The sequence below is a fragment of the Amyelois transitella genome, chromosome Z (genome assembly GCF_032362555.1).
Source record: "Amyelois transitella isolate CPQ chromosome Z, ilAmyTran1.1, whole genome shotgun sequence".
Lineage (NCBI taxonomy): Eukaryota > Metazoa > Arthropoda > Insecta > Lepidoptera > Pyralidae > Amyelois > Amyelois transitella.
In genome coordinates, this window is record NC_083535.1 from 9,969,357 (window position 1) to 9,989,071 (window position 19,715).

Below are 19,715 nucleotides of genomic sequence, written 5' to 3' on the forward strand. Positions count from 1 at the left end.
AGAATATAAAAATGTAGTTCTGGCCCACGGCTTCGCTCACTTAAATTGTTGTTAAACGCAAATCGTAGTTAAACAGTCTTTTTCCTGGATGAAAGATAAAAGGTACTTTTATCTTCTCAGAACACCTAAAGGATTAAGACGTGATCTGTATAACTTTTGCCCGCGAATTCGTACGCACAATGACCCGTTTTTCCGCTCCAGTGGGAATTTCGGGAAATCTAAGAAACAAACATACGAAATTAACGATTTTAATAATTTAATAGCATTTCCTGCTCGGCGCATTGTCGTTCATAGACAATCCTGTGAGTACATACATTTTATTTCAGGATGAAAGATATCATTATAATGTCCTTCTCAGTTTCTTAATTTGTTTGTTACCTCTTCAGGTAGTAGTCATTAAAAAGTTATTGGTAATTCTAAACAATAACTTTTTAAGTTTCAGTTTAAACTGAAACAACTTAATACATGGCGCATACTTCAGATTACTCACAAAGTATTTATTTATTGTTTCCAAGGGAAATTTTCGAAAACCGGCGGAGAACATTTATCACAACAATTCCTAAATCTCCAGGAGGGTTGAGAAAGTGCCTATGTATTTTTTTAATAAATTAAAGGGAAATCATTTATAAGTATCTTATTTCTTTACTAATCATAAATAAAATTTGTTTATACTAAAACTAATGTACATAACTCAGAAAAGTGTCATTGGTATATACATACATACATACATAAAATCACGCCTCTTTCCCGGAGGGGTAGGCAGAGACTACCTCTTTCCACTTGGTATATACCATTGATATTTAACCTCTCAGCTGCTGTGGCGCACATATGCGCCACTACCGTAATCTGCTGTGGCGCACATGTGCGCCAACTGTCCGAGACAACTTAAAACTCGATTTTAAGCTTAAAATGCATATAGTTATGGTTTAAAATTGTTTAATTTACATCTCAAACATACTCAGCAACCACAGACAACAGAAATTAATCTGTTTCTTTAAAATAAAAATTGTTAAAAATCAGTTCAAAACAGACCCCTGTTTCAAAAGTGCGTGACCTTGAGAGATTTATCTGGAAAAATATTGGATATTTTAAAGAAATAATATTATTTAATTGCAAAAACTGTGTTATTTATTAAAAATAAGATATATATGAAGTTTATCTTGATAATATAATACCTAAAAACTAATTTTATGTGGTTATAATGTGGAAATAAAGACAACTATAGATCGCGCAAGTGCTTTTGTTGAATGTTGTAACTAAAGGTCTAATAAAGTAAAATGAAATTAATTTATTTGCTATAATATGGTGTTATAATATTCAATACATATCTAGCTTTGACTGTACAAAAGTATTTTAGTAACTTCAAAGCAAATATTCCTATATTTTCATCAAATTCTGAAACAAGTCGCGCGCTTCATTTTTCGTTCAAATCCGCCGCAGTTCTAGCGTCTCGGTAGTACGGGCGCTTAGCATCTGAGAGGTTAATAGTAAATATGCTAATAAATCGTTATGCACAGCATTCGAACTTCTGCTTTCACTAAAAATAATTCGGAGCGCGTGTTTTAATTTTACTTTATTATTGTAGAATCTGTAAATCAAGTTATTTGGTGGCTTTATTTTTTATTTAATTTTAAATTTTGGCGCACTATACAGTTTTACAACGTAACATTTTTAATACATAAAGCGTACATGATTTCAAAACAAATATATATAGCACTTTTAAATTATGTAGCTATCTTATGGTGAAAGAATTTTTAAAATCGGTTCAGTACAAACGTAATGATCTCATATTTCCCGATTACAAATTATTTGAAGATATTTCTGTAAATTCTACAGAAAGTCTAAAATAATCTGTCTGTGTTATATCAAATAAGTACAAAAAAATTTATGCCACTTACCATATATGTGGGTTTCATGTTCATAAATCTTAACTTTGTCTTCTTTCTTGTCATCACTTATTATAACTTTACTTTTTTCAAATGAGGATGGAGTATCAGGAAGCAGCGACACCTGTTCACCTGCAAATTCTGCAGAAACTTCTATTTCATTTGACATTAGTAAGGTCTTCCTCGGTGTTTGTTTTAGTGGTTCTGAAATAAGTAATTCCTCCTCTCGTTGCAGAATAGTGTTATCCGTTACGAGTAAAGGTAGTATATTATTAGAATTAATTAAAGGAGTCTTTATCGGCATTTCGGATATTAACAATTTATCAGTACGATTTTCTAGTATCTGTTCAGAACATTGGACGTGTGATAATAGTGAGATAGTCTTTTCTGCTTTAGCTGGTATGCCTTGTTGCAGTGTCAAATCAACTGGGATATCAGTTTGTGTCATTTCATATATCGTTAGGCTTTCATTTGTGTCAATGTTCTCTTGAGCATTTAGCATATTATTAGGTTGTGTAAAATCAGTATCAATTTCGCTCTCATGCACAAATATGTCAGATTGATATAGAGAACTTATTTCAATAGGTTTAACAGTAATATTTGTTTTATCAGGAGACGATTTATTCAGTTGTGTAGTGTTTTCTCCAACAATAATTTCTGTTTGTTCGATTGAAGTAACATCCATAAAGTTCTGTGTTGCTTGTTTTAATAAATTACCTTCTTGTAAGTTCTTAAGGTCTTTTGAAGTTTCTTGAGTAACGTTTTCTGTGACTATATAGCTCTTATGTGGTTCAACGTTCATGAAAGCTTTATTTGTTTCTGCCTTAGATAAATCTTGCAATTCTTTTATGCTGTCTAATACTTGAGGTCTTGAACTTAATATTTCTTGTGATAAAGTGTGCCCTTCATTGGCATTTTCTTTTTTATCTAATAATATTCCTGTAAATATTTCTGAATCTTCTGCGGTTATCACCATAGTTTGCTGCAATGACGTCTCGCCGACAATTTGTTTTTCTGCTGATTTCTTCTGTGTTTCTTCAACGTTAATCGTATTGGATATTTCCTGCACAGTATTTTCAGACGTAATGTAGCTTCTATGAGGCTCTACTTCAAATTTACTGGTGCTCTCAATAGGTTCATACTCTATTTGTAACTGTGACGTACTTTCCATTACTTGTGGTTTTGTGTTTATTATTTCGCTTACAGTTGTTTGGGTTGTAGATGCGTTGTCTTTTTTGTGTGAAATATTTGAAAAGAATTCTGGATTTTCTTCTGCTATAGTCTCTGTTCCCTGTACAGTTTTTAATGTTACATAATCTTCGTTAGCTATAGTTGATACAGGTTTGAATTCCGCTGATAACATAGCAACACTCTCAACCACTTCTTGTTGCTGGTTGCAAAGAGCTTCTTCTACTGTTTCAAAAGTATTTGCTTTTTCTTCCTTATTAAATTTATGCTTTGAAAGCTCTGAGCCATGTTCTAAACAAATCGTTTCACTTGTAATAATGTGCTGAATTGTTTTGATATCAACATTTTGTTTTTCTGTTCTAGGTAAGTATTCGTTTTGAAACTTTTCCTCTTTTTCTTTTGGTGGAGTGTCAGTGACGGTAATATGATTTTTACATTCTATCAAAATATCTGCTTGCCGTGGTTTAAAGTCGGAAACAGCGGGTAAAATGCCCTGTCCTTCATTGGTTAGTATTTCGTTCACTGCCACACTAGAAAGTAAAGATATTCTTTGTGTTGGTTCAATTTCCTTCGTTAACGCCACATTTGGTGGAATATATGATTCTTCAGTCTCTGAAGGATTTACCTCTGAAATGCCAACATAATGTTTTTGGTCATATTTTGGTTCTATCGTTTCTTTTTTGACATCCGGAGTATCTTTAAAGAGTATTTCTGACTCAGTTAATGTTACTTCTGTTATATCAAGAGCCTTCAATTCTTCCAAAGTTTGTTTAGGACACTTTTCAGTATAAATTTCACTTATTAACGTATCTTCGACTTCTCCAATAAATGGTTTTGAACTCTGAATTGCTTCCTTTATACCATGTGTTTTCGAAGCATTCGTAACGTTTAAGCCCGAAACATGCAAGTCTTCAATTTCTTGACTTAATGTTACTTCGGTGTTTAATAAAGAATGTTGTTCTTTAACTACTGGATGAGCGAACGTATGAGAAATATTAAATGAGGTGCTAATATCTGCTTCTTTTTCCTTTATATATATTTCTGTTATTTCCTTGGCAGAGGCTTCCACAAGTTTTTGTGCTGCTTCTTGATAGTTTCCTACGTTAGGTAGGAAATTAGATTCCTTTTCGCCATGAAGTATTTCAATGTTTTCTAAATGTTTTTTATATTCTCCGTGTGATATTTTAGCTTCTGAAGTTTTTAATGGTTTTTCAATGTAATCACAAACGTCATTCGTGGTTAAAATTTCTGTATTAATTGTGCTGTTCAGAGGAACAAATTGTACTTCAATATCCTTTGTCGAAATAACAAAGTTATCATCAAATTCATTTTCTTTTTCTATTGCTTCAAAAGTGCTAGTTATAACAGCATCTGTCGCATTTAAGTTGGGAATGACTTGTGATTTCACAGTTTTTGGTTCATCTAATACATTTTCAGTTTCACCGGGAATGACTTCCGTTTGTTCACAACTGAAATTGGCTATAGGAGTAATTTTGGAATTTTGTGTGTTTAACGTTTCTTCATTAATTTCAGAAATTGACTGATTTACTAGAATTTCTTCGGATTGTGCTGTTTTACCATATATTTCATCAAGTTTAGGCAAAGCTTGTTTGTAAATGAGTTCAGTCTGGTTAGCTTTTTCGACATTTTTATCATGACTAATAGTTTCTGTAGTTTCTAATCCGTGCTGTGTCAAAATGGTTATTGCTGCTGTAGCTTGGTCTGGTATTGAGGGAATATGTAATTCATTTTCACTCTCAATTGTAACTCTTTCCGCAAGTTCTGGTGCATTAAGTCCGGTGAGTGAAACTGTTGGTATTTCTTCATTTTTTAATGCGTGATCGTTTATGATACCCTCGGAAGAGTGAACCAGGGTTTCCTGTAGGGTGATGGCCTGATTTACAATATTCTCTTTGTTTGCTTTGGCCAACAATAAATTTCGGGATGTTACTAGAGAGGCAGGCAATATTTCAGGTTTATTTTCTTCCACAATAATAGCTTGTGATGTATCAACATTAATAACTGCCGAAATCGTATTAGGTAAAATACTGGATTCTAAAAATCCTTCTTTTTCACTTATATTAGTTGTACTAATAATCAACTCTTTGTGAGCTATATTTTGTACATTAGCTTTTTTGGCTTGAGTTTGAAAATGTTCCTTTTCTGTGTAGCCTAAACTTGAATCAACTATTAACTCTGATAGTACTGCTACTGGGTGGCCAGAAACATCCGTGGATGCTATTAACTCATTCGGTGTTATTTGAGACTCATATTCTCTTTCTTTTTCATGTTGAATAATTTCCAAAACATTCAATGTGTCTTGTGATGTTATAATTTCTGATTGCAGTGTTTTGTATTCCGGTTGTATGTCTGTTGGTAATGTTTCCTGGCTATCTAAAATATTATTTTCCATAATTTGGACTGACCTCATTGTATTTGAAGTTACATTTGCTTTCTCATAATTCGGTGATAATACATCAAATTGATTCAAACTATCCCTTGTGTTAACCTCCGAAACTACAGCTATTTTGTGATCAGTATCAATATCATATTTGGCACAAGTACCTAATTTTGGTTGTTCACCCTCAAATTTTTCTTCGGTTATATTTGATATAACTTCTGTAACACAAAAACTTTCTTTACCTATAAAATGTGATTCGGCGTTTATGTGTGAAATTGGTATCTTATCCAGATTTCTCAACTGTTCGTCAACTGTTGTTTGCAGAATAGTTATCTCTTTTTGTAAATCTCTGTGTTCCGAAGCATTTTCAGTTATGTTCTCAAAAGACCCTAAGTATTCAATTTGATCAGCAGTATTGATTTCTTCGGAAACTGGAGACTTTAGATGATGGGTAGAAGAAGGTTTGGCATTTAGTACATCTGGAATTTTACTTGGAATAAATTGATTCTCAAATTCTGAAAATTCAGTTTCAGATATTGTTAATGAAATATTAGGAACCAAGGAAGTCATAACGTGTTCCGATTTTCGTGTTGAATAATTTTCAGGAATTTCTTGATCATGTACTACTGTTGATGTAACAATTTTAGCATTAGTTGTTATTATGGTTTCTGTTGCCGATTCGTTTATTTTATTTTCGTGAATGAGCATATCATCAGTGGATGCTAAGGGCATGGTTTCTGTTGTTATTAACGGCTCCATAGATTTAACATCAAGACTGGCTGTAGCATCATTTCTTTCTTCTTTAATGAAAAGATCTTTTTCGCTTTCATTTACTTGTACTTCTTCAGTTATATGTTTGTCAAGAAGAGATATTGAAATGTCAGCTTGTGTGCCTAATGCAGGTTTTGTCTCCTCATAAATCTTTTCAGAGTCTTGGATGTTGGTTTCTATGTTAAATTTGTGTTGGTGTTCATTAACTGATACTGTAGCTGTTTTTGTCGAAATTATTTCTGGGATAAATTCTGATTCCTTTATTTGTGACGTTATTATGGAATTAGTCAAGCTCGTATGTAACATTAAATCTTTACTGACGGTCAATTCAGTTGGCAATTCATAAACAGGTAGATTCTCCTCTTTTTCATGACAATCTTTTGTTGATATTTCCAAACTATCCTTCGATGTAATATCTACGTTAGCCTCTTGCATTGGAGGTAGTTTTAAAGCAGATATTGAACCTTCTTTTTCTTTAATGTCATGAATTTCGGTAATAATTTGATTCGATACCAAGACATCTTTTCTCGCCATTTCGGTAGGAACAATAAGTTCTGGATAGTATTTACCTGGTTTACCTTCAACAAATACTTCCCCTACTTGAAGAGATTCCAGAAGACTAAAATTAATTTTGGATAAAGCTCTTTTGTCTTGTTCTTTATTTTTTACTTCGGATTCTTTGGCTTCTTCTTGTACTTCAGAAATCTGTATACCCATCAATGTAGAGAATGATATTTCTGCAGTAGACTGTTTGATTGGTTGCTTTTCTAATGGACTTTCATTTATCGTTGCTACAATTTCTGATACGTTTAAAGCATCTGTTGTTATCACAGCTGCTTTAGCATTTTCCAAACATTGTTCATCTTTTTTTAAGTTTATAATATCTATTGTTGCATCAATTTCAGAAGTTAGAACACCTTCTGCTGGAACGATTGATTTACTTGCCCTATTTTCTATTTTATTTTTCGTGAAATTTAATTCTTCTAGTGCGGTGCTTATCTCAGTTTCCGAAACTATCACTGGTTCTAAACCAGTTATAGATGGTCTTATAAGAACCTTATTAGTATCTTGCCTTACTTGCCATGGAATTTCATTTTCTTGAGTTTGATGTGTGTCGCTTATTAAAGGATAATTTGCGTCTACTCTCATTTTAGCTGTTATATCATCAACTTTTTCTGAGGTTATCTGAGTGGTTTGGCTAGTAGCCACAACTTCAATGTTACTCTGATGGATATCAGTTGCAATAGTTGACAAATAATGTAATGGTTCTGTGTCAAATGTGTTAGTTTCTTCTTCCTCGTGGATTTCATATTTTTCGTTAAAGCGTTGCGTTTTTAAAATTTTCACGTCGTCTTGTACTTTATGTTCCTCACGTTTCTCTTTCGACTTATTTTTTCTTTTATCTGAAGTCAAAGTATTACATATTTTAAAAATTGTTAAGTTTTCTTTGTTTTGCAGATAGATACACACTATTTTACGAAAAGCACTTTATTTTTAAATATACAACACATTTTACGATACGCTATTATTACGAACAAGTAAAAGTATTAAGTCAGTGTTTGCAGTGTTCAAAATAAAATATTAATAAAATAAGAAAGCGTACTTACTTGTATGTTGTTGTGTCGTTTTGTATTAATCACACACTTTGTAAGCCAAACATCAAAACAAAATTATTTATTTAGGCGTGTTTTTTAACTCACATAATATTTATAGAAGTTTTCTTGCACAAAATTTAAACCTAGTTATTTAAGACAGAGAATCAAAATAACTAGTTCATTATGAAAATGTTTAAAGCTTAAAAGCATGTCAGTACACTAAACCTAACTAGTACTTAGTAAAAAGCAAAACGGTTGTTCTAATACTAAACTTATAATATATGGCATAAATTATGGCATAATAAATTATCTTTTATCAGACATCGTAGAAAGCCAGATTCAGATCAGCAGTGACCCAATTGCGCTATTAATATTTTTGACAAATGCCAATACTATTTTTTTAATATGGCCAATGCTAGTAATACCTAAACCGACCACATCTGAATGCTATCATATCTTTGATTCAAATTAATATTGATTACTAAAGCGTAGCTAAAGCGATAAGTTTGCACATTTCAGATTAGAGAAAAGCATGAAATACAGTGCAATAATATTTAAGTACTTAAGTTAGTATCGTATTATGTAAAAACTGTTGTAAGCACTCACCTTTTATTCGAATATCGTGTATTTTTTGTGTCGTATCTGAAATTTATGAGATATCTTTGTATAAGTTATATCCATCAAACTTATTTCAGTAGCATAGAGTAGATAGTTATTAAAAATCTTCTTTTATTCAGTGGCCTGAATCTGGTGTACTCACGAAGTTTTCCCTCGCGTTAGAACTTAAACTGATATACATAACTCAGAAAAATAGTCATTGGTACATGTGCCATTACTTATGCATTTTATCCGGGCACCCTAACCGCTTGACCACAGATGCTCTATAGTAGTTACTACCTGTTGCCCGCGACTTCGTCCGCGTAAATTTCGAGTTGAATCTTGATCATACAGTCAGATACAGACAGACAGACAAAAATTGTAAAAAAAAAACAAATTCTCTATCCTTTTCAGTCAAAATATTAAATATACAGACAAAATATTTTTACCGTTTTATTATATGTAGTATTTTGATGAACAACACATGAAAATATTTTTATTAAAAAAAATATCTTGTTTTTGGACAGCCAACTTCACAGTCTCACGCGCCAACTACTGGATCATCGAGGCCATTGCGGTGATGTCGAAATTAAAGTAGACTACATACATACATATGGTCACGTCTATATCCCTTGCGGGGTAGACAGAGCCAAAAGGTTTGAAAAGACTGAATGGCCACGTTAAGCTATTTAGCTTAATGATAGAATTGAGATTCAAATAGAGATAGGTTGCTCGCCCATCGCCTAAAAAAGAATCCGAAGTTTGTAAGCCTACGACATCCATGGGAAAGAGATGGAGTGTTCCTATTCTTTTTTGTATTGGTGCCGGGATTCACACGGTACTAAAGTAGACTAACAAACCAAAAATCTTTTTACGTGAGAATTACGCATGTTATGTGCAGTAAAACCAAAATATTATCAAACTGATTTTCTCTTCTATTTATATGTTATAGGTATTATGCTGTCGTACAATGATAAATGAATTAAAATTTTAAATTTCGTAACTTATTTGCAGGCAAACCCATGCCTTGAGTTCATTCAAATGTCGATAACTTTTTTTAGTGAACCGATTTTGATGAAACAAACTTATGTTCTTCTGAGTTAAAACACTTTCGGAGATAATCGTGATCATACATACAGACAGACAGACGGACGGACAAGAAATTCAAAAAAAATATTTTTGCTTCCTATTGTTCATTTTAAGTGTCCCTCTATCCATTTCAGTCAAAAATACTAAATGGACAGACAAAATATTTTTACTGTTTTATTATATGTATAGATTTAAACTTATAATAATAAAATTAAATTAAAGTGTTAATAAAATGTCCAAGAACAAAAAGTTTTTAAAAAACAATCATTCATTTAAATAAAAGGTAAACATTAATTTGAGTTCCTTTCAATACAAAACGATTAAACGAGAAATATAATTAATGTTCTTTAAAATACATAATATTTGCTTGGATAACAGTCTTCTCTCTCCAACTTTTGCGTGTTTCCAGTTGCACTCTCTGGACCTATCAATTTGGACTTGTCTGCGGAGCACTTTGTTTTAAGGCCATTGAAACGCTAATCATCTTCAATGAAGTCATGATTTCCTCGGCCTGTTTATTCAACTTCGGCTCAGCAGAGGCGACATGGCCACACATTTATTTCCTAGATAGCCAGTAGGCTTCCTCAAGACGTGACCGTATCAGTACTGTAGACGACTCTGTTGTTTTTTTATTTTACATTGTTTATTTTCAATTAGTTTTTGCCATAAAACATTTATTATATAAGTGTGGATATGGAATATTTAAGATTGGGATGGGACGGTTCAGTAAATATTTATGTTATTTCAATTTACAATTATTTCAATTCTGTTGTTGTTGCTATAACAATACTTAAGATGCTTGCGAGACATTATATCAGTTGAGGTAAATATATAATGCTGTATTGATTCAAAAGTGTTCAGCTACGACTGGATGTTTGGCGGACACTCATTGTATTGATTACGCTCCCCAGGACGAACATGACCATGAGAAACTTTATTTATTTATTTATTCACAAACTTTATACTTATCCTAACAGTACAATAAAAATAACAAACTCATAAAGTGTTATAAACAACAACTATTCGATGCAATGTAAAAGATGCAAAAGACGTGAAATGTAACTTGTAATTCAAGTAAGTAGTAACTGTTTCCAAAGCGAAAATATGAGACTACTTAGAAGCGGCGAAAAAAAATCCCGTTACAGACTTATTGCTACTCGTATTTTTCGATTATACAATTAGAAGAACTCAAATTAATAAAAGAATGTAACATCGTCATCATTACACATCATCATTTGTCACTATTCGTTACAGATTTAAGATAATTCGAACTGAATTAGGAATGTTGGTTTACCTTTAATAACTTCTGTTTTATTGATATGTGCTAAGTGCTCAGTAACTGGTTCAACGACGACCTGAAATTTTCAAATAATTTTTAAATAGATTCAATTTAAAAAAAAAGACAATTTTGTATAATGTACTTATTATCTCATAATGTTTTAATAATATAACTTTAAAAAAGATACTACGTACTTCCAATCATTCTATGTAAATTTAAAAGTGACTTTTTGTGTCACTTAACTTTGTTGTACCTACCTATTTTACTTTTAATTAAGTTATTGAAGTCTGTTTAAAAATAAACTCACCTCATGAGCTTCTCTTTGTTCCCAGGACCGTGGTTTGAAGTCCTCCGGGTAGAAGTGGGCGATAACTTCTTCAACTGAAGTATGTTTCATCTCTACCATTTTTAAAAATGCGCGGAATCCAACCTTTGCTGCAATCACATCTTCATCTTGTGCAGTCTCTTCTGTAAGTACTTCCGTGATTAGAGTTCCGTGGCCTTGTCGCTCCACTAATTGAACTAATGCAGATTGTGATTGAGGTATTCTTAAAGCTGGGAAAAATTCAGAATCATATAAACTTTCTATTTCTTCCGTTGTCACACCACTTTTTAACATATAACCAATTTTAGCCAACTCCCTCAAAGGTGATTCACCAGGACCAAATTCTTTTGCATTAATAACCTCGAGTAATTCGTTTATTTCAGCAACTACATTTGAATCTCGTTCAACCATTTTTATAATCCCTTCTTGTTTTTCGTATGGTGTTTCCTGGAAAGCCTCTACTGTTTCTTCCTTCTGTTGTTGTGATGATACTAAATGCTGATGTGGAGTAACAACTAATTCTGGTTTATCTGGTTTTGGACTTGATTTTTCTTTTTCATCTACTTTTTTGTATGAGGCCACATCAATCGTTTCTAGAGATTCTGCTTGATCAATTGTAACCTTTGCTTTTTTCTTATTAATTTCTTTTATTGGGGATGGTGTATCGATTGCCTGAACTTCCTCAATTACTGTTGCAGTTTCGTAACGTGTTTCTTTTGTTTTTTCCTTAATTTCAATTTCTTTACCACGTTTGGTAACCTTTTCGGATTTCACTTTTTTTATTTTTTCTCCTTCCTTAAATACTTGTAGTTTAGCTTTGGTCATAGCCATACCAATTTCACTTACTGCTTTACATGTATATGTTCCTTCTAAATCTTTCGTTGCTTTTCTAATGGTACATGTTGTACGGTTATCTTGATTTTCAATTATATACCGGTCATCACTTCTTATAACTTTATCATCTTTATACCACAGTATTTCTGAAATAAAATAAACAATTAACATGTTAGTTTATATATAATAATGAGACAGTTTCAACCATCTAAACTAAGTTATATTTTCATAAATAATTTAAAATAAATGCAAAATGATAGTTATGTTTTTCTATTACCAAGGGGGCAATATAAACAATGAACATAATTACTATGAAAATTTAAATTCTAATTAAAAATTTTAATTCATTATTATGGGACACTTTATATCAATTAATAATTGTCATATCTTTTGGTTTCTCAACATTGGTTGACGTCAAATAAATTACTTAAAACTAAGTTTACTGCCGCTTCCAAAGCGTCAGTGCAGAAGAAGCGGTAATAAAATGCACTGCAGCATTTTCTTGAAGAACGTCAACTATCCAAACTGAGAATATAAATTTGGACAGGAGAATACATTATTCAGATTTTAATAATAAAAAGAAATATTTTTTATGTATTGGCAATTTTAAATAGATTTATGTACAGCGTGTACTGAATTTTGGATTAGGTTCAAATCAAACTACAACACTTTACGAGTTTCCTGTGTCAAGCTCAAGCCAGATGTTTTTATCATTCAGGTAATTAATTATCAGTCCTATAATAAGCCCAAAGTACTTCATTTACATGCTGTTTGAATTTTTGGTTAGGCATATGAGGTAATAGGTATATGAGGTGCAAGGAAGCGAGAAAACGTACAAGTTTGTAGCTATAATTGTAGACGTAAGTGCGGTGATTTAGGGGTAGTGGACAAATACACTATTTTTGTAAAAAAATATAATGTATCTTGAATAATCTCGCATTTTACCTGGAAGCGGATTCCCACTATAAACGGCCTCAAACGTTACTGTTTCCTCTTCGTGGACTCGTTCACCCATGATATCTTTGACAAATGTTGGAACCGATTGAGTCGCTGAAAGTTAATAAGTATTTTTATAATAGAAATACATTTTCTTTTATTGTATGTATTGCCCAATTTTTTTAGTTTCAATATATTTAAAGCCGAAATTAGACCAACGTCCACAATGGTTTAAATGAATCTTGGTTATATATAGATGCTGTAACTGGCATAATGATAGGAACGAATATCAATTTTACAAATGTTAATAGTGATATTTTACCTTTCAAAGCAGCTTGTAATTCTTCCATGTGGGTAACCCATTCAGGTTTTCTATACTCTTTAGTGCCGATTATACCTAAAACGATAATAGAAATTATTACCATATACCGAAACTCCTTTGTTAATATTCTGCCAAACAAAAATACAACAGCAACAATTATTAACATTGTCCCATCGTAGCAAGTTTTTCATTATTTTTTTTTCGATATTATCTTCTCGGTATTGACTAAATAGTACGGTAAGTACAGCATATAGTTTATGATGTGAAAAAGATTGGTAAAGGCTTTATTGTCGTCTTTTTGTCCGCCACTAACTATACCAAAACTACTATGTTATATTTAATTTAATATTTAATCTATATATAAAACTCTTGTGACTGACAGAAAACGCACAGCACAAACCACTGGGTCCAGAAACTTGAAATTTGGCGTGTTACTTCCTTGTGTGGTCTAGGATTGCAAAAAAAATTCTCACAATCATCACAAACAGTTAACAAGTTTTTTATTTTGCGCTGGCTAAGCCGCGGGCACTCTCTTGTATTAATTTTTATATATAACCCAACCCAAAAACCGATTTCATTGTGTATACTGTATAATTTTATGTGAAGAATAATGTAAATGCATCGTATTAAATGTAAGGATTTTGGAAAGGTGAAAAGGTAAAATTTTATTTGACGCATTTCCATGAAGATTATTCCGTCGAAGAAGCCTGCAGTGGCAGCTGAAATCATATGATAACATATAAATATTTATATTTTGTTTATAAAGTAAAGACCTATTATACATTCCATATAAGACATATTTCCTTCAACTATAGAATTCTAAGTCCCACTCTCTCAGTATTTTATATATCCGTATAATAATAATTGTTATTTACATACATAAAGTTTTTGTACGTAAAGTTTTCATACCTAAGTAAAACGCATATAATAATGAAGATTTCAATACCTATACGAATGCTGTGCTTATTATTATGACAACATTGGTGACTCTCGCACAACATCTTAGGAAAAACAGAAAAAAATTAGGTAATGTGAAAGTACTAGTTTAACACACACTTCTAAAGATTAATTTTTAACTTTATATTGTAACTCTCAATGTTTAATTGGAATTGATAATTTAATCAGTTTCATTTTAGTTTTTAAGGAAACAATCAAAATCGCTCCTATAAAAGTAACTACCAGTACATTTATGTACTACTAGCTTATGCCAATAATTCTTTGGTTGTGGGTTTACATTTTTATCTATAGGCCTTAATTATTTATTTCTGGAAACCTTCGTATTATTGCCTGTTTTATATATTTTCTTTGGTTTAGTTGGTTTATAATGATTCTATATCAGGTGTTCCAGAACTTTGATTTTTATACCTCATCAGTAAATGCTCATCAGGCTAAACATTGTTATCAATTGTTATTGCAATAGTTAGCAGCAAATAGCATCAGTACTATCGATACTGCAATCGATATTGAGCTTGAATACTATCGATGGTATCGATACTATCGAAGTCCTATCGGTAGTGGGCTATCTAATGGCAACGCTATATAGAAAGGCTCCTAAAATTTTTTTTATTATAATACATAGTTTAGCTGGACCGATCATGGGTCTCCATCAGGTGTTCCAGATATCAATATCACTTAATTATAGCCTATGTATAGTTGTTGCCCATGCTTACTAGCTATATAAACAGAGTTTGTTTTTAAATGCTTACTTTACTATTGTTTCTTCATCGCATTATTTTATGTTAATGTTTTAAGTTTCAAGCCACACCCATGTTGAGAGAAGCCCGGGATACGCATTTTTTGACCATGATCCTGGATTAGGAAACTCAGACTCCCGCCTGACCTCCGCAACCTTTGTAGGGGTATCCTTACCGATATTAAATCATGGTAAAAGCAGCACTAGATAATTGTGCCTATGGTCTTAGTCCCCTTTACGAAATCCATGAAAATGAAATGGATCGTTCTTATGAGATAATGTTTTCATAACAAACGTTAGAGAAGCAATATTATGTTAAGCATAGCAAATAAGTATTTGTAATGTCAATGTTGAACTTACTTTCGACGGACAGTGCTGCAATTGTAGATGTCACTCCGAGGGGATTGTATGCTTCGAATTTAATTTCGCCACTGTCATCTTGATAAACTTCAGGAATGATAAGAATAGATGTTCCATCTTCTATTTCTTCTATTTGATATTCTTGAGAATGTTTTATTTCTACTCCGTGCTTTAGCCACCTTATTTCGGGTTTCGGAACACCTATAGCTTTTGCTTCCAACCTGTGGAATATTTTCATGACATAATTAGCTATTCCTTTCTTCTGGCTTTAGTCCCGGCTGCATCATAATCACTCTGGATTAGATGAGTCATGTTATTACACGAAGCGACTTCCAACTGACCTTCACAACCCATATTGGATTGATAATGGTTACACATACTGTTGCCTGAATGTGCAAGTTTCCTCACAATATATTTCTTACCGTAAGAGCAACAGTTAGTATTCAAACTAATGATAAAAACAAAATACATAAAAAAAAACAACAAAATACATAATTTCAAAAATAGTCATTGGTACAAGGCCGAGGTGGGACACGGCATAAATATAAATGTTTCGTTTATCATGATCGTATGATTTTGTAAAAGGTGTAATATCTCGAATGCTGTGGAAATATTGCAACTGGCCGCTTGACTGGATGGAAGCACCGCTCACTGATTTTATTAAATAAATTTGAGGCTCATAATATATCGAGCTCAAAATGCTATGAATATAACACCGCAGTCATCTTATGCTTCATAGACGACCAGAAAGCCCTCGATTTCGTAAAGCGGCAACAACTATGGGAAGTTCTTTATAGAACAGATGTACCGAGATAACTTTCGATACGCCGATGACACAACTCTAATGGCGGTATTCGAAACCGAAATGGCTGAACTCCTGGATCGTCTAGGACAAGCCCGTTAAGAGTTTGGCCATAAGATAAATATGGATAAATATAAATGTGGTGCTGACGAAGAATGCTCCGTATTCCGCGGACAGCCGGACGCACTAACATCTCCATATTACAAGAGCTTGAACTACACACCCAACAGGGCCTCTCCTCACCATGCCTCCACCGGATACTCCCATACTTGGGTCACATACACGAAGCGGGCCGAAGCACTGCTTCACACCCACACAACTTAGAAAGCTAATAAAAACTAGGAAGGTAGATGTAAAAAAATCGGGAAGGAGTCCCTAAACGGTCTATATCCCTTGAGGGGTAGACAGTGCCAACTGTCTTTAAAAGACTGAAGGGCCACGTTGAGCTGAATTAATGATGGAATCGAGATTTGCTTACAAGAAGAATCCTTAGTTTATTAACTTTATTATAATTAAGTATTTATTTATTAACTGGTATTTTTCAGTATATGTATATGGGACAAATTACATACATTGCCCTATATGACAATGGTAACAGCCTCAACGTATGGAATTTAGTGATACATGCTTTATAAAATTTTATAATAAGTACAAAACAATTTATAGTATAAATATCCTAAACACAGGATTTCGTTATTCCTGGCCAGAATTCGAACCCAGGATTTGTAGTTCAGTCAGTAGAAAAAATAAAACAACTACAACACAGTCCGTCAGCAAACATAATATTATAACTTATATCAAAAATCATTCTAATAATTTTTGGTATCTAGGTATAAGTTATAATTGTAGATGTTTCTCTTTCATGCCTAAGGAAAAACAGCGATAAAAACACTTACCTAGTAAGTTCGCCTTCAGTAGTTGTAATGACAGTTGGCAACGCTTTGACAATACGAGGTGCGAATTCTTCTAAATCGCTTGTTTTCTGTGAAAAGTAAGCCACATTAATCTTGTAGAAAATTTTTACTTGAATACACATTAGAAATATCAGTAACTAGTTTTTGTCCACGTCTTCCCTAACCACGAATTATTAATATTTTTTAACGAAATGACAAGAATGAACACAGAGAAATTTGTGAAATTCCTAGGTATAATATTATATTTCTTCTTGAGTTATTAACTTCAAATTAAGCCTAAAAGTTTAGCTTTCAAATATATAACATACTAGCTGTTGCCCGCGACTTCGTCCGCGTCCGCGTAAATTTCGAGTTTAATCTTGATCATACAGTCAGATACAGACAGACAGACAAAAGTTGTAAAAAAAATTCTATCCAATCAGTCAAAATACTAAATGTAGACAAATAATTTTTACTATATGTATAGATTATTATTTCCACGTTTCACAAACAAGATATTCTAATTTAAATGTTATGGCCAACAACATTTTTATTTATTCATAATTTATATAGGTCGTAACATAATAATTATTAAATAGAAAGGTATATAAGGTCTACTTCTACATTAAACTTACCTCATCGCTTAATATATCTTCTTCTGATGCGCTTGGAACATATTCATATGCTAGAAAAAATAGAAATATTAAGATCATCTTGAAAATTGGTGCAGTCTCGAAATATATAAAATTCAAGCAGTATATAATTTCCTTGTATTTTATTCGATTCTGAGCATAAATATAAATTGTCTATAACAAGGTAATTATAAACAAAAAGTACCTAAGCTGTTAACAATATTAAGCACTGTTACAAGCATTCTGATTACTTTTTCGCAACATTAAATCAATTTCGAAGATCATTCTTATACAACTGCAATCATTTTTTATACTTTCTGGTAATTGTCAATAGAAACCAGTGCTTAAAAAACAAAGTGGTGTATTAAAGCAATAAACTAGCAATACGTTTTTAAACTAGGATTATTATACATCTATTTCTGTTTTCGTATATGATTTCGAAGCCAAGTGCTTCACAATTTCAATAAATTTGCAAACTTTAAATCGTCTACTACAGATGCATGGCAAGTGTTAATAAGTGTAAGTCCGTATGAAATATGAATTAGAAATATTTATTATAAAGAAGAAATGTGTAAAACTTCGCTAATGGCTGAAGATGTTTCCATAATTCGGTTCATGCACCACATGCAACCATGAAAGCAGAATCTACACATTTTCTACCTTCAACATTCAAAATACATTTGCTTTCACAGGTTCCGAATTCATTTGTTGCTGTACAAATATACGTTCCTGACATTTCAGGGAAAGCTTCTTTTATACACAATTCGCATAAACCGGATTCCTGACGAGCGAAAATTATGTCTCTTGCTTGATCAATATGCTTTCCGTCATGAGACCACTCAATTTTTGGCCAAGGTTTACCTTTGACTTCACATGAAAGAACTATAGCCTCACCATCCATAACAGTTGTTGAAACTAGTTCCTTAGTTAATTTTGGTGGCTCGCCAGGACAATCTTGTACTTTATCTAATAGTATTATTGATGCAGAACTTGAAACTGATCCTGCGAAATTTTCAGCTCTGCAGGTTATAACTCCTGCTAGTTCTTGATTGATATTTTCGATGCATAAACATGACACGTTAGACCTGTTTGTCACATATAAATTTTTTAACTTTTTTTCTTTTGCATACGATAAAACTTCTTTAGTATCTATGAACCATTGGAATGAAGCGCATGGACTAGAAGTAACTTCGGTTTCCAGTAACACTATCTCACCTACATATACATATGTTGGTTTAAGAGGTCTTATAAACACTGGTGGTAAGATATGACATTCCTCCGAAGATTTCACTAACTTAACAGTACTTGCTGACTTAGCAATCAAATTATTTCTCTCTATGACCACTTCATATTTTCCTACTTTCTTCTTATTGACATTACAAATTTTAACATGTGATTCGCCATTCTTTGTTATGATTTCGCAGTCATCGCTTTGCTCCATGGGATGATTATTACAATACCACATCACCTTATCGTTTTCTTTTTGATCAAATGAAACCACAATTTCAAAATCAGATGATTCTAATACATTCATTGCTTTAACGGATTCTAAAATGATTGGTCCGACTTCTGTAAAATATGTTATTATTTCATATTATATGTAGATTTCCATCTTAGTAGAAATACATTTTAGAGACAATACAAAATATGTTAAAGAGGTGTTAGAATAATAGATATAATTCATTAAAAATATTATTAAAACACCATCCAAAATTTTTAGAATAATTTTGATTTACAGATGGACGGACATCCGCGAAAATTTAGTCTTACGTGAAAAAAAGTATTATTGTCATCTAATGAACTTAATGATTTAAATTAAATTATTGAGTATTTCGTAGTATTAATTTCGATTACGCTTACAAAGTAAAGTATAATCCACTGATGGCTAGAAAATAGGCGAGCCACATTTATTAATTTTGTTTTAGAACTAAATTTACTTTGAAAAATTGGATGGTGTTAAAAAAGCGTAGCCTGTAACTTTTAGAAAATTAAATATTTATATCAGAATGTTAATTGTTAGAAAAAATTGCTGACACCTTTAAATCTTTTAATATGTAAGAACTTTTTTCTAGAGTAACTAAACTCAATTACCATAGTGTTAAATAATATTCT

At 32.3% G+C, this 19,715-nt stretch overlaps 1 protein-coding gene and 1 long non-coding RNA gene across 9 annotated transcripts in view; one reads left to right on the forward strand and one right to left on the reverse strand.

Annotated features, from left to right (window-relative positions):
* LOC132903951 (uncharacterized) overlaps positions 1 to 19,715 on the forward strand; it is a 107,280-nt gene that overhangs the window by 49,252 nt on the left and 38,313 nt on the right. The window contains exon 2 of the long non-coding RNA XR_009657535.1: positions 11,139 to 11,276. This is a non-coding gene — a long non-coding RNA (uncharacterized LOC132903951). The remainder of the gene's footprint in view (positions 1 to 11,138; positions 11,277 to 19,715) is intronic.
* LOC106133798 (titin) overlaps positions 1 to 19,715 on the reverse strand; it is a 114,326-nt gene that overhangs the window by 47,784 nt on the left and 46,827 nt on the right. For 7 of the 8 annotated variants that reach the window (XM_060953663.1, XM_060953662.1, XM_060953661.1 and 4 more), the window contains exons 23-32: positions 18,264 to 19,172; positions 17,607 to 17,656; positions 16,975 to 17,060; positions 15,277 to 15,497; positions 13,224 to 13,298; positions 12,911 to 13,015; positions 11,114 to 12,111; positions 10,822 to 10,882; positions 8,448 to 8,483; positions 1,899 to 7,649 (exon numbers count right to left, since the gene is read on the reverse strand). In XM_060953663.1, the coding sequence (XP_060809646.1) occupies positions 1,899 to 7,649; positions 8,448 to 8,483; positions 10,822 to 10,882; positions 11,114 to 12,111; positions 12,911 to 13,015; positions 13,224 to 13,298; positions 15,277 to 15,497; positions 16,975 to 17,060; positions 17,607 to 17,656; positions 18,264 to 19,172 (8,292 nt within the window). The remainder of the gene's footprint in view (positions 1 to 1,898; positions 7,650 to 8,447; positions 8,484 to 10,821; positions 10,883 to 11,113; positions 12,112 to 12,910; positions 13,016 to 13,223; positions 13,299 to 15,276; positions 15,498 to 16,974; positions 17,061 to 17,606; positions 17,657 to 18,263; positions 19,173 to 19,715) is intronic. The other variant, XM_060953659.1, reaches the window with a different exon arrangement.